Source organism: Daucus carota, chromosome 3 (genome assembly GCF_001625215.2).
Source record: "Daucus carota subsp. sativus chromosome 3, DH1 v3.0, whole genome shotgun sequence".
In the NCBI taxonomy this organism is placed as follows: domain Eukaryota; kingdom Viridiplantae; phylum Streptophyta; class Magnoliopsida; order Apiales; family Apiaceae; genus Daucus; species Daucus carota.
The window spans coordinates 60171821-60187357 of NC_030383.2; the positions used below are offsets into that span (position 1 = coordinate 60171821).

The 15537-nt window shown below is 33.6% G+C and overlaps 1 protein-coding gene and 1 long non-coding RNA gene across 3 annotated transcripts; one reads left to right on the plus strand and one right to left on the minus strand.

The window, feature by feature from the left end:
• Positions 1 to 1382: 1382 nt before the first annotated feature.
• Positions 1383 to 4090, plus strand: LOC108215388 (uncharacterized). 2 transcript variants are annotated; one of them, XM_017387888.2, is made up of 3 exons: positions 1383 to 1576; positions 2559 to 2928; positions 3099 to 4090. In XM_017387888.2, the coding sequence occupies exons 2-3, from the start codon at positions 2579 to 2581 to the stop codon at positions 3886 to 3888; spliced, it is 1140 nt and encodes a 379-aa protein (XP_017243377.2). In that variant the 5' UTR covers positions 1383 to 1576; positions 2559 to 2578; the 3' UTR covers positions 3889 to 4090. The 2 variants fall into 2 exon arrangements, with proteins under 2 accessions (XP_017243377.2, XP_017243379.2); XM_017387890.2 differs by having other exon boundaries at positions 1415 to 1576; positions 2541 to 2928.
• A 6180-nt stretch (positions 4091 to 10270) lies between these two features.
• On the minus strand, positions 10271 to 11356 carry LOC108213574 (uncharacterized). Its single transcript, XR_010290187.1, has 2 exons — positions 10771 to 11356; positions 10271 to 10540 (listed from the first exon to the last, which is right to left on the minus strand). It is a non-coding gene; the product is annotated as an uncharacterized LOC108213574 (long non-coding RNA).
• Between the last annotated feature and the right edge of the window lie 4181 nt (positions 11357 to 15537).

Sequence of the window (15537 nt, forward strand, 5' to 3'; positions counted from 1 at the left end):
AAGGATTGCAAAGATAATAATCATTAAAAAACACTAATAGCAAAAAAATTAGAACCATAAAAGAGCAATAATTTTTAAGTAATAAATAGGAATCATAAAATAAACATAATTAACAAAAAAATAGGATATATAAAATAGGAAATATATATTGATTTTATAATAATGTAAATGATTCTTGATTAGTATTGCGTTTGACGGGCACGGGAGGTGGCCCAAACCAATTTTTATTTAAATAATAATAAATTTTCTATTAGTATTATGTTTGACGGGTTAGTGGCTAATATAATTTTTTATCTATGTTATAATATTTGTTTTTTTAAACGGTACCACAGTTCAAAATAATTTTTATCCAATTATAGTTATAATTTAAAAAATCAACTTGAAGGATTCCAAAAGTTAATACAATTTTTTTTTTTTCGAATTCTAGAGGTAATACAATTTTTTTATTATTTAGGAATGCCAAAAGTAATAAGATTATATATATTTAAACTAATAATCATAGATAAAATATAATTTATATTTAAGATTTGTAAGGTAATACATACAATTTTTATTTCCGATTTAGTCTTATAATTTTCTTAAATTTCGAATAGAAAATAAAGGATTGTAAAGATAATAATCATTAAAAAACTAATACCAAAAGTATTAGAACCATAAAAGAATAATAATTTTAAACTAATAAAAGGAGTCAAAAAATAAAAATAATTAACATATAAAATAATACATATAAAATAGGAATCATATATTGATTTTATGATAATGTTAATTAGTATTGTGTTTGACGGGCACGGGAGGCGGCCCAAACTAATTTTTATCTAAATAATAATAAATTTTCTATTAGTATTATGTTTGACGAGAAAGTGGCTAAAATAATTTTTTATCTATGTTATAATATATATTTTTGTTAAAACGGGACCACAGTTCAAAATAGTTTTTGTCCAATTATAATCTTTAATTTTATCATAATTAGAATAATTTTTATTAGTATGTGTTTGACAGTAAGGCAACTCAAACTGATATCTAAATTATAATGTTTTGTTATTGGTATTGTGTTTGATAAGAGAGCGGCTCAAACTAATTTTGATCTAAATTATAGTATTTAATTTTATCATAAAAACAATAATTATGGATTAATATTGTGTTTGACGGGAAGGAGGTTCAAACTAATTTTATTATTAGTATTGTGTTTGAAAGTATGGCCACTTAAACAAATTTTTATACCAATTATAATATTTTTTATTTGTGATATGTTTAACAGAAAGATGACTCAAAATAATTTCTATGGTATTATAATACGATTCATATCAAAATTTATCACGCGGCCGCGAAGCGCGGCTTTTTTCAATAGTTATAAAATAATTTGTGAAATTCGGTTAAAACCAGATTAACCTGAAACAGCGCCACGTATGCTTTATTCGGTTTACCCCTCTTGGCTCTTGGGGAAAAAAATAAAATCATACTGAAAAGGGTTGGGGCAAGCAGCCCATCGAATCAAATTCCAATTATAAAACAAAAATTCACAGTTTGATTCATGTTTCTCTTGGCTGTGATTTCAGTCTTTTGACTTCACCTTCAGGTTTGTAAAAAGCTCGTATCTTTTGTATCTTCACTTAATTTTTTTTAGTTTCATCTGTTCTTTCTTCTCTTTGATTTATCTTTGTTTGAGCTTTCAAGAATCTGAATTGCGTCTTGAATTCATTACAAAAGTGGGCATTTGATATAATTTGATGTGTTTTTAGTGATTCGCGACTACTCATGTGGTAAAATTTTGAGCTTTATGTGATTTTTATTTATCCAAGTCTGAGCTCTCAAGAATCTCAATTGGGTCTTGACTTCATTACAAAAGTGGGCATTTGATATGATTTTGTTGTGTTTTTAGTGATTCAAGACTACCCATGTGGTAAAATTCTGTGCTTTATGTGAGTTCTATTCATCTAAGTTTTAGCTCTCAAGAATCTCAATTGGGTCTTGAATTCATTACAAAAGTGGACATTTGATTAGATTTTGAGGTGTTTTCAGTGAGTATATGGTAAAAATCTGAGCTTTATGTGAGTTTGATTAGCAAAACCAAAAAAAAAAAAAATATTAAAAAAAATAATCGGAAATTTGAGTTTTATGGGGATAATGATTCTATCGGAAGTGTATTGAGGAATTCATTATGTTAGAAGTAACTTAAGAAAACCCATGTGGTAAAAATTTGACCTTTATATGAGTTTGATTAGCAAAATCAAAATTTGAGTTTAATGGGGTTAATGATGCTATATTCAAGAATGTGATATGCTCTCAGTAATTCAAGAAATCCAATGTTGTAAAAATTTGAGCTTTATCTGAGTTTAATTAGCAAAACCACTATAATGGAATATAATTGTATAAAATTTCAATTTTGGGTTTTATAATGATAGTGATGCTATGCGGAAAGTGTATCTGCCTATATTTATCATGTTGACTTGTTAAATTTGTATATTGAAGTTTCAATCTGGCTGCATATTTGATGAAATTTAAGTATTTTAGATTTTTTGAAAGGAATTAAGGGACATTAGACTTTTGTTGTTGTCAAGGATTTGTTAAATTTGATATAATGCCGAAAAGAAAGCATATACTTGTGTGTCGGTCTGGTGCTAAGCTTATGATGTCCGAGGATGGTTCATTGGCATACATGGGTGGGGATGCTTATGCAATCGGTGTTAATGAAAACACTCGTTTTGACGAATTGAAGTCCGAGATGGCAGATATGTGGAAATTTGATCCTGGTTCTATTGCTCTCAAGTATTTGCTGCCTAATACAAGTAATAACCTTGTGACAATTGCAAGTGACAAAGACATACGGAACATGCTTGAATTCTATGAGGATTCTACAACGGTGGATGTTTATGTATTCACCAATTCAAATAATGGCCCTAGTGATGTGTTAACTATTCCCGGCATAAGGTATTTACACCCTTTTCATTTATGTGTTCTCTTAAAAAAAAAAATTTTTGGATCCTCAAGGACTATAACATGCCATGTAGTTAAATGTTTTAACAAAAGTTAGTTGATTTTTTATGTTTCCTTCAGAGAACACTACTGAATATATGTGTAAATATGTTTTATTGTTGTAGATCCAAGGGTACAACTGTGGAGACTGTCATTCCCCGTAGTGATGTTCTGTCTTGTCCTGAACGGGTCATTGGTGTTGATCAAGTTCCCCATAGTATTGTACTGTCTCATCCTGAACGGGTCAGTGGAGCTGATCAAGTTCCCCGTAGTGATGTACTGCCTCGTCCTGAGAGGGTCATTGGTGTTGATCAAGTTTCTCGTAGTATAGTACTGCCTTGTCCTGAAAGGGTCAGTGGAGTGGATCAAGTTCCCCCTAGTGATGTACTGTCTCGTCCTGAGCGGGTGAATGGTGCTGATCAAGTTCCCCGTAGTGATGTACTGTCTCGTCCTGAACGGGTGAATGGTGCTGATCAAGTTCCCCGTAGTGATGTACTGTCTCTTCCTGAACGGGTGAATGGTGTTGGTCCAGTTCTCCATAGTGATGTATTGTCTCGTCCAGGATGTGAACCTCTGAATGAGTTAGCTGTTTATTCAGAGTCGGAGATGCTGAAAAATTCCAAGGAGAGCGAGCGGTTCAGACTTGCCAAATTCTGGGAGAATAGCCTTACGGGGGTCGAGCAACAATTTAGTAGTGTCAATGACTTTCGTGATGCTTTACGCAAGTATTCTGTAGCACGAGGTTTCTCATGCATTAAAACTGAAAACAATAGCAAACAATTTAGTGCCAAGTGTAAGGGTGAGGGATGTCCTTGGGAAATTTGTGCATCAAAATTGGCTACCTCGAAGCAATTTGTGGTAAGGAAACTGAATGACACCCATACCTGTGGAGCGAAAAAAGTTAGCTCCAAGTGAAGGAGTTGATCCAAAATTTCCATGAATAGGAAGGGAAGCCAAAGGAAAGGGCGTATGGGATTCAAAATGATGAGATGTAATCCTTTGCTTATTTATATGAAAATCGAATCCTTGTACTGTAGCCTTTGTTGGTACAACCAAGAATGTGAGATGTTTTCGTCTTTTTTCTTGCATTATATGCTAAATTGATTGACTTTGGAAATGATTTATGGCCCATTCTCTTCCCAATACCATGAATTTAAAATCAATATTCAGTCATTACTTGGATATATTCAAGCTGATACTTGTAGGGAAGTAGTGATACTATTTTCTGGTGCTTTTCTAGTGGTGGTCATAAATTGAGTGAATGATTTATGATTGTTTGAAAGTCTAGTTGGGTCTCTACTATAGTTAGATTTCATACATTTGTGCCTTTAGTTTAAACCAAATTTTTGTAGCAGTCCATGATGGACCTTTTGTCGTCCTTTCTTGCATTTTATGCTAGAGTGATATGCTTTAGGGTCCCCCCCCCCCCCCGCCTCGCTTGATCAGACGAGTGTAATTATATTCGATGAACTGGTGGTGCTTCCCGGTAAATATAGTTGAAAAGAACGAGATCACTTTATTGGGCAAGTGAATATGCAATTGCAATGTCCTAGCTGTTTGAGAATGTTATAGGTGTAGTAGAAGAAAAGACCGTCTTTTTGCAAGGTGCTGAAAAATCTTTTTGCAGCTGTCACTGAAGGTCCCCAGAGGCTCTAGTTATCTTCCTCCTCTACCTAGTTGTCACCGAAGGTTTTTCACGGTCACCTAGGCTGGCATGGTACGTTTTCTGTTGTAGCTATTCTTGTTGCTGTGTCAAATAGAACCAAGTAAATCTTATATTGAGCCAGGACAAACTTTTTTGAGTTTCCGCCAGAAAGAGATTTACCTAATGACAATGCTTTTAAGGCGGCCTAAGATCCCGATTTGATACCAGGTGTTGTGCAAAGTTTATGCATTTTGCAAGATAGGTCAGACATTGAGTTTGGAACCTTAATTCCAGTAATATATTATCTAGAATAGTCGGGCGCATCTTGCCTTCACTGAGATTGGAACCCTCGACCTCTTGTCACGATGTAAGTAACTATAAAAACATGTTGTCTTTCCAGACTGAAACCCTAAACGAGTAATTGCCAAAACATGTCCTTTTGATGCAAGCTCATCTTGCATCAGCTCGATTAAAAGAAACAACCGAAAATATAATATTTCTGACATTGACAAATAGTATACAAGGTTATTCTGAAACTAACTTGGCACCTACTAAGACTATAATAAGAAGCACTCACCAACAGAAACACATATAATATAAATTCAATCTGTTTTTACAAAAATAAGTACTCCATCAAAGCCTAACACTAATTTGCACACAGCTAAATTTGTGGCCTTGATAAAAAATCAGAAAGAACACAACTACACAAGGACAGATTGTTTCAAAACAATTGGAGATTCTGCATTAAAGACAGAGGCAAGTACTTGTGATCTTGTTCTTGTTCAGAAATGTAACTTGTGCCACAGTCAGTAAATTTATGATCCAATTTTCCTGACTCAATCAACTCCAAATCTTTCAATAGTAAAACATAATGACTGTAAACATCAGCAACACTCTTGTTGCCACCAACCATGGCTGCCACAGTCTCCCATCGATTCGGCTTCGAATCGTCAGTGACAGCCACTGCTAGCTCAAACAGCTTGTTCTCCTCCCAGCTCCATTCATCTGTGGTCACCTCTTCCGTTTTCATCAATCTTGATGACAGACAAAAATATGGTTGACCCAACAATATATATTAATCAAGATTCATGAATGATCAGAAAGACATAAAACACACAGAGAGAGATGGGGGAGAGAGGGATAGGGAGAGAGGGAGGGGGAGAGAGAAGAGAGGTCAGCAACACATAAAACACACAGAGAGAGATGGGGGGGGGAGAGAAATATGGAGAGAGAGGGAGGGAGGGGGGGAGAGAGAGAGAGAGAGAGAGAGAGATCAGCAACACATGAAACACAGAGAGAGAGATCAGCAGCACATAAAACACAGAGAGAGATACTCTGTCTCTGCAAGATCTTGTGAAATGTGTTTATTGCTGTGTTTGTATGTTGTTGCAAGTATGGTGTCAGTAATGATAGGGATGGATCATCCTAAATCTAGAACTGCCCTTAACTAACCATATCCATAAACATGCAATTCAATTACTACTACTAGAAACTTGTACTACCAAAATACTAACACATATTTTGAATATATTATCATGTGGCATCCCTTTGAAAAGTTATTTTATTCTTTTGGCAATGCAAGTCCAAAAAGATAGAGACAATAATTTATACACAAAATCAACTCAATTATCACAAGAAAACGCTGCCCCACTTCTCTATCAATTGTTTCTTGCAAGACCCTAGGAACTTATATTTTTAATACATCAATGGATCTAATTGGTGCTAGATTTAGCGTGACGTATGCTTATTTCATATTTATATAACACATCCCATATATGTCATATGTGTATATATTTTTAGGGACTTTCATCGTGTAATCGTCACGACTACTGGCCAATAATGGTACTAATAGTATATTATATGAATTGGCACTACAAGAAACGGGCTTTTGCCCCGTAGTAGCGGCGAGCGAAATGAGAGCAGCCTAAATCATGAAAATAGGATTTTTCTAATTCTGATAGTCAAAAAGTAGTGATCAATATATTCAATCTAATAATGACGAATGCTGATTGGTATTAGGTCAACGACCGATACTTACGATTTAGGTTTTTTATACTTGCATAGGAAACATTTTAATCCTCGATTCTTATACAGTTTGTTACATTTACTTTAAAATTCAAATTGAGTCAAGCCAACTATCAGTCATATGAATTTAATCATACATTTAAATGAGTTAAGTCTGTCGGATCATTTAACTAAATGAGCTAAAAGTCGAACCCGACTCATCTATTAATCCTACCACTAAAGTCTACATGCGAGCAAATCAAGCCAAGCTGAGTAAACTCAGGAGTCCAACCACAAAATTAATAAAAAAATTAAAAATCATAATTCATATATATATATATATGTATGATAACATTCTAAAACTTTATTATAATTAAGCAAGTTTGAGTTCAATTTCGTGTCGAGCCGAGTCGAACCGGACACAAATCATTTAACTAATCAAGTACAATCCCATATTAGAGCTTGTTTCGTATATGAGTTCAAGGCGAGCCAAGCCGAGACGAACAAGTTCAAGTCCAAATTGCTCGATTCGAAACCCTGATGATTAGAAAAGTTATTTATCAAATAAAAATATATTTTCCCACTTATTATCCCTCGATCCATTTATTTGGACAGAAGAGTGGGTCACTACGTGGTTGGTCTCTTTTCTGGATTTAATATCCCGATCAATTTTCAATATTTTATTTATTTGAATCAAAGATCGGATGAACTACTCGTACTTGAAATTACTCGAAACTCAGTTTTCTGATACAATATTAGTTAAGTGTCTGTCAAAGACCTTAATATTTCATGAAAGTATCATAATAAATTATTAGTTATTCAAAATTTTATACGGTACATAAAAAATTTACTATGATCATTTTATATTCTTCAACCCTATTGAGGGAGTGAATGTTTTTTGACAAATATTAATTGAATTAATTATAGTTCTACGCATATTAACTTTTTCTGGATTAAACATGAAATACATTTGCTATTCTTGATCTTTGCGCATGACAAAAAACAAGGCGCATTTAATTAATTCTCCAATCATACCATAAACAAAAATTGACATTGTGATTTTGCGTTCTAAATTTGTTTTGAATACATTAAATATACGAGTAGTATTGCGTGATTCTTTCTCAAACGCGTGGGATAAGTGAAAAGTATATCCTCACTTTTTTATAACCTAATTCTGGTTTAATTAAGAAAAACTTTGATGCATTCAATTACTAATTAAATAGAAATTAGAGTATGAGAAGTGAGGATATAAGAATATAAAATTAGGGTATAAGCGCCGATCATAATAATTGATTGATTGTCATATTCTCGATCGGCGCTACTCGTTACCTTAACCACATAAAGAAATTATAAATACGCAATTTTTATCCAAAACAAGGGAAATAAAAGAAAAACACACCCTCTCTTTTTATCCCAAAACGAAAATTTTCATACTCAATATTCGAAGAAATGAGAAAAGAAGCGAGTCCCAAGTAAAAAGAAACCGTCCACAGGACTTTCGTTCGCGAGTCATGGACTCAAATCCACAATCTATGCATACTTTGTGCTTATCTCTGGATCTTTTCTCGTACATTTTCCGCGACCTAGTAATGCAAAAGTGTATAAACTTTCTCTGCAAGTGCATGACAGGGAAAAAAAGAAATTGACATATAAATATTTTTTCTTTTTATAGAAGATAACACAAGTAAACCCCACTTACCACTAAAGCAATTTTCTAGATTATCAAGCGAGACAAATATGGTTCATATCTTTATCAACGACTTTTTAAGCAGCTTAACTTATCAAACGGTGCAGGAGGGAAAAGATGAGTAAAGAAGTAATCTTATCTCTGGTGATTTAAAACTATTAATCTTTTCTTAATTTATATTTCAGGATTATATATATGTTTATTGGTCTCCTCTTATCGAGACATATGTTGACGATCTGGACACCGTCGGTTCTTGAAGCCATTTTTGGTTTGTTCGTTACACAGGTTTTAGTTTTAGTAAAACTAGTTTGCCCTATGTCCCAGCGGGATATTACATGTATTAAATGATTGAAAATAAAATATAAATATTATATCATTAAAAATGCTAAAATTTACTTTGAAATATGGTTTTAGAATTTTCTAGTACTAAAAAGGAAATCTAAATTTCTAGTTCGTTAAATAACCCTGAAAATGAGTAAAGAATTCGGCTAAAATTCTCATTTGACTTTCTTATTTTTTAATAATAAAATAAAATAATTTAACAAGAAAGTATATAATTGTGTTTTATTTTTATGAATACATCTAGTTACTTATTTATGAAGAATAAGAATAGTCCAATGCGACCACTTGTGAGTTTCATTTCATTTTAATTATTATTTTCTGTTTTCAAGACAAGTATCTGCTCTTATATTTAATAATTTAAAAAAAATTAAAATAAACCCGATCAAAAAAGTCATAAAATATGATATATTTTTTTCTTCTAAAAATTTAAAATTAGTTCTTGAATCTAACCCATCTAAGAATAATTTATACACCAAGTTTGAATATTTATTTATCAAATCATAATTTTTTTCTAATATCAAGCAAAATGACATATATTAAATTTTAATCATAATTTATTATATCTTTTGTTGGTGTGGGACCGTTTTTTTTATAATATTATTAGTACTACTTGGTTGATCGGCGAGAGATTGATTTAATCATAATTTATAAAATATTATTAGTACTACTTGGTTGATCGGCGAGAGATTGATTTAATCATAATTTATAATATTCTTTGTTGGCTTGGGCCGTTTCTTTGTATAATACTATAAGTACTACTTTCTGACGTTCTTATCTTCTGGGAGAGATTTAAATCAAATGACCTCTATATCATGTTTTATGTAGAAATTATGAACATATAAGTTTATAAAATATTTTCAAGATCTCTATATAAAAACTAACATAGCTTATTTGTCTCATCTTAGGTAGGAAGACACGCATGGGTAAACCCACGAGCTCGGCATGTTAATTTTTTCTATGTTTGTTCAACTTGATCATTCTTTTTATTTTATTTTATTTTTTTAACGTAGGAACCCGCAGCCGCTACCCTTCGGGTGCGCACTGGGTAAACCCACGAGCTCACGAAACTACGTGAACCAAATTTTTTCTATGTTTGTTCAACTTGATCATTCTTTTTTTTTTATTTTATTTTTTTAACGTAGGAACCCGCAGCCGCTACCCTTCGGGTGCGCACTGGGTAAACCCACGAGCTCACGCAATAGCCCACGAGCTCACGCAATAGCCTGCAAACTACGTGAACCAAATTTTTTCTATGTTTGTTCAACTTGATCATTCTTTTTTTTTTATTTTATTTTTTTAACGTAGGAACCCGCAGCCGCTACCCTTCGGGTGCGCACTGGGTAAACCCACGAGCTCACGCAATAGCCTGCAAACTACGTGAACCAAGGTAAACCGCACAGAGCTCACGCAATAGCCTGCAAACGTGAACCAAGGTAAACCGCACCTAAGCGCGACAGGCTCTGATCCAGGAGGCATAATCACAAATTTTGCTCCCTTCGGGAGTCGAACCTGTGACCAAGAGAATACATGTCCTCTCATTAACCAGCTGAACCAACCCTTGCGGGCTAACTTGATTATGGCCATTATTTATTGAATTATCTCCTTTTCTTAAAAAAAAAAAAAAAAAAACAAAACAAACTTGATATTTTTAGACCAGATAACATTTGGAAATGCTTTCTGTCACTCAAACAATAAAATTTTGGCATAAAAGAAAACAACAAACTGTCTTAAATCACTTCAACACTTCTTGGGTCACACTGATGGAATAGGGTCCGTCCCCATATATCTTAATCCACCCGTTGGCAACCACCATGTTGAAAATTTGTATTACCGTCCCCAGAGAAAGGCGAGGCAAACATGAATTCTTCAGTACTAGAGCTGCTTCGTACCTGAATTTCAAATTTATGAATATATTAACCCCTCCGTCCTCGTGATTTATATACACGCATTTTGAGGTTCCTACATAATACCATAATGTCTTTTTATATATTATTTTAATAAAAGTTTAAACTTCAGACTTTTATTCACAAAAAAAATATATTATGAACCTATATTTTTAAAAGAATCTTAAAAATCATGCCAAAAAGTAACAAGACAGGAGTTGGTGTGCAAAAATCACCTGCTTCCAGCAAGAAGCATTTTTACAAGGCCATATATTAGTGGAACTTAGAAACTTCTCTACGGCGTCCCAGGTAGCATCAGAGTACTGATCAGTTTGGCCTCCTTCAGGATTCACACATTGCCAGAGGTACGAATACCTCTTGATATAGAGACGTTGTTCCCCCAGTTCCTGCATGAGTACGTCGTTATGCTCGATGGCATGATCCAGAGCTTCGTCGACATTGATCACGTGATGATTTGGAATATCACTGTGTCGAAGGAAGTTCTGTATATTTTCTTTGGTGGGAATCATCTTCTCCCCCTTCAGAAACTCGATGGCACTGAAGACGGCTCTAACCAGAGCTCCGTTGTACTTGGAACGAGGTCGAAACTCCGGTCTTATGCGGTAGGGTTCATCTTCGCGGTACCTGTACATCAACCACCATCTTAAAGTGTTAAACTCATCCATGCCCTCCATTGGCCGAGCCAGGACCATAAATTTCTTTAACAAAACATGTCTTGAAGCCGTGGAAGGTGGAACCGAGAGACGAGAGAAGTACTTTTGGATCGGGTATTTGGGAAGATCAACACATAAAAATAATAATCAGATAGTTTCAGCTGGGGACACTTGTTAATAATACACGTGGGACCCACAAAAGAAAATTTGTTCTTTTAAAAGTTGCAGAGGCACGTGCCCCCAAGTGTCCTCATGTGGCACCGCCACTGATGCCCTCGAACATGTCAGGGATGGGATTTTCTGGAGAGTCTGGAATCATCAGAGGGTCAGTGATACCAAAATAATGGTGAGGAGCAAATTGGACAGGTGTTCTTTGAAGAGTTTGATTGTCTTGGGAAGGGTTAGATCACCAAAAAATTGGTGAGGAGCAAATTTGATAGGTGTTCTCGGAGGATTTTGATAAGTTTCAGAAGGGTTACAAAAAAATTGTGAGGAGCCAATTTGATAGGTGTTCTAGTTTGATTGGTTTGAGATGTATTTTGGTTGACCGGAGATACATTATTGACTTGGTTGACATTCTTATATGATTTTGAGTACTTTCAATTTTCGCTATGTTCTCAACAAAGACTTCACATATATTTATCACACAAAAATATTTAACGTAATTACCATAATTTCTAAATATTCGATTAAGATATGATATGATATCTATATCAACTTATAATCTTATATAACATAACATATTTCAATATGTCAAGCATCTATAAATTTTAATTGATAATCTATTTTTTTTAAATATTTAATATCTTAGATATTGCAAATCCCCCAAAGAAAAGGACGATCAAATAGCATGACAAGGACGATCATCCTTTCCATAACAAAAAAAAAAAAAGAACTTGATATTTTTAGATCAAATAACATCTAGATCAAATGCTTTATGTCACTCAAACAATAAAATTTTGGCTTAAAAGAAAACAACAAACTCTCTTGGATCACCAACTTTTAGCAAGAAGAACTTTTACACGGCCATAACCGAACTTAGAACCTTCTCGACTGCATCCCAAGTAGCATCAGAGTACTGGTCAGTTTGGCCTCCTCCAGGATTCACACATTGCCACAGCTACGAATACCTCTTGATATAGAGATTTTGTTCCCCTAGTTCCTGCGTGAGTACGTCGTTATGCTTGTTGGCATGATCCAGAGCTTCCTCGACATTGATCACACGATGATTTTGAATATCACTGTGTCGAAGGAAGTTCTGTATATTTTCTTTGGTGGGGATCATCTTCTCCCCCTTCAGAAACCCCATGGCACTGAAGACGGCTCTAACCAGAGCTCCATTGTACATGGAATGAGGTCGAAACTCTGGTCTTATGCGGTAGGGTTCATCTTCTCGGTACCTGTGATTGTTCATCAACTGCTGTCTTAAAGTGTTAAACTCATCGATGCCCTCTAACATGTCAGGGTAGGAAGTTTCTTGAGAGGCGTGGTCAGTGATACCAAAAAAATGGTGAGGTGCAAATTCAATAGGTGTTCTTTAAGGAGTTGGATTGTCTTGGATAGGCTTAGTGATACTAAAAAAATTGGCGAGGAGCAAATTTGATTGGTGTTCTCTGAGGACTTTGATCGGCAGGGTTTGATAAAAAATATAAAAAAAATGATGAGAAGGTGTTCTCTCACAAGTTTGATTGGGGACATGTTTGGTGAACATTCTTTTACGGGAGATTTAAATCAAATGACCCTTGTATCATGTTCAATATAAAATTTATAAACATATTAATTTATGAAATAAGAAAATGTTCATGAATGAGTTAAAATTTTATATTCAATATATTGAAAATAATGAAACTTCACCAAACAAAACAGAATAACATGTTTTGTGCAAACACATACTATTTGTAGCTTAAAAAAATTCAATAAAATAATTATCATTGTAAAATAAGATTAATAAAATAATATAACTTACATTATTATATTTAAATAATGATAGTTTGGTCTCCATATACAATATATATCTAAAATTAAATGGTTATTGAGAAGCATGACAGAAAGTCTTTGCCAGAATTAATAATAGGTAAATTCTTTCATTTTTATTATAAGTATTTGTAGACTGGTAGCTAAAATTTACTCAGAGTTCACTAAATTAATAACTTGCTTCATAAAAATATCCAATGTTAGGGTGGTAAACATATATATTTCATTCCGGAAAACTACATTACATTACAAGCTAGTATGTAGAGGAGACATCTTTAAAATTGTATATTGTAAGACATTCATTATTTTAATTTAAAATTTTATCTACCATATGATATATTTGGTTTTGATATATAAATATATTCAATAAATTTATTTCTAAAATTAAATGATTATTTCAAATCATAACCGAAGGACGAATCAGGAGGGAAAGTCTTTTGATTTAAAAATAGGTGTGAGAAATAGTTGTTAATTCTTAATACACTTTTACTATAAGTTGTGTAATAATAATTTAATTTTGAATTATAGCACAATGAGTTCACTAAACCAATAATTTTTGTTTTATGAGATCAAAAGTTAGAAGAATAACATGTTTCATTTGGAATATTAAATATTACATTATCATATTGAATATTACATTATCAGTGCATATAAAACACCTTACCTAGATATTATAATTTTGAGCACCTTAGTTAAGGTTTAAGTATATTTGTTAATCAAAAAAAACACATAATTTCTAGAATTTGTTTTAATCAACATTTATATTATAAATTCAATATACAATAAATCAACATTTTTGCAAATCCTAAAACACGTAAGCATGACAAGGAAGATTATCCTTTCTATAACAAAATAAAAAAAAAAAAAAACAAACTTGATATTTATAGATCAGATAACATTTCGAAATGCTTTCTGTCAGTCAGACAATAAAATTTTGGGCATAAAAGAAAACAACAAACTCTCTTGGATCACTTTAACTTCTTGGGAGGGTGGCACCGATGGAATAGAGTCCGTCCCCATATATCTTAATCCATCCCTTGGCAACCACCATGTTGAAAATTTGTATTACCCTCCCCAGAGAAAGGCGAGGCAAACATGATTTCTTCAATACTAGAGCTGCTTCGTACCTGAATTTCAAATTTATGAATATGTTAATCAATAACAAATGAAACCAAAAATTAACAAGCCAAGAGATAGTGTGCAAAAATCACCTGCTTCGAGAAAGAAGCAGTTTTCCAGGGCCATCAAGTGAACTTAGAAACTTCTTGACCGCTTCCCAGGTAGCATCGGAGTACTGATTAGTTTGGCCTCCTAGAGGATTCACACATTGCCACAGGTACGAATACCTCCCTATATAGAGACGTTGTTCCCCTAGCTCCTGCATGAGTACGTCGTTATGCTCGATGGCATGATCCAGAGCTTCGTCGACATTGATCACGTGATGATTTGGAATATCACTGTGTCGAAGGAAGTTGTGTATGTTTTCTTTGGTGGGGATCATCTTCTCCCCTTTCAGAAACTCGATGGCACTGAAGACGGCTGTTACCAGAGCTCCATTGTACTTGGAACGAGGTCGAAACTCCGGTCTTATGCGGTAGGGTTCATCTTCTCGGTACCTGTGATTGTACATCAACCGCCGTCTTAAAGTGTTAAACTCATCCATGCCCTCGAACATGTCGGGGATGGGATTTTCTGGACAGTCTGGAATCAGAGGGTTAGTGATAGCAAAAAATTGGTGAGGAGCAAATTTGATCGGTGTTCTTTGAAGAGTTTGATTATCCTGGGAAGGGTCAGAGATACCAAAAAATTGGTGAGGAGCAAAATTGATAGGTGTTCTCGGAGGACTTTGATAAGTTTCAGAAGGGTTACAAAAAAACTTGTGAGGAGCGAATTTGATAGGTGTTCTTACACTAGTTTCACTGGTTTGAGATGTATTTTGGTTGACAGGAGATACATTATTGACTTGTTTGGTTGACATTCTTACAAGACTCTGAGTACTTTCAATTTTCACTATGTTCTCAACAAAGACTTCACATATATTTATAACACAAAAATATTTAATGTATTTATTATAATATTTAAATATTCGTATTCGATTTAGATATGATATCTATATCGACTTATAATCTACAAATATTTAATGTAATTACTATAATATCTAAATATTCGTATTCGATTTAGATATGATATCTATATCTATACCCACAGTCTATGTATACATAAATTTTGATTAATAATTTATCTTTTTTAGATATTTAATATCTTAGATATTTCAATATCTCTTAGATATCCTTGACAAAAAAAAAATATATCTCTTAGATATTTATATCGACATCGATGTGTATATATTTGTTA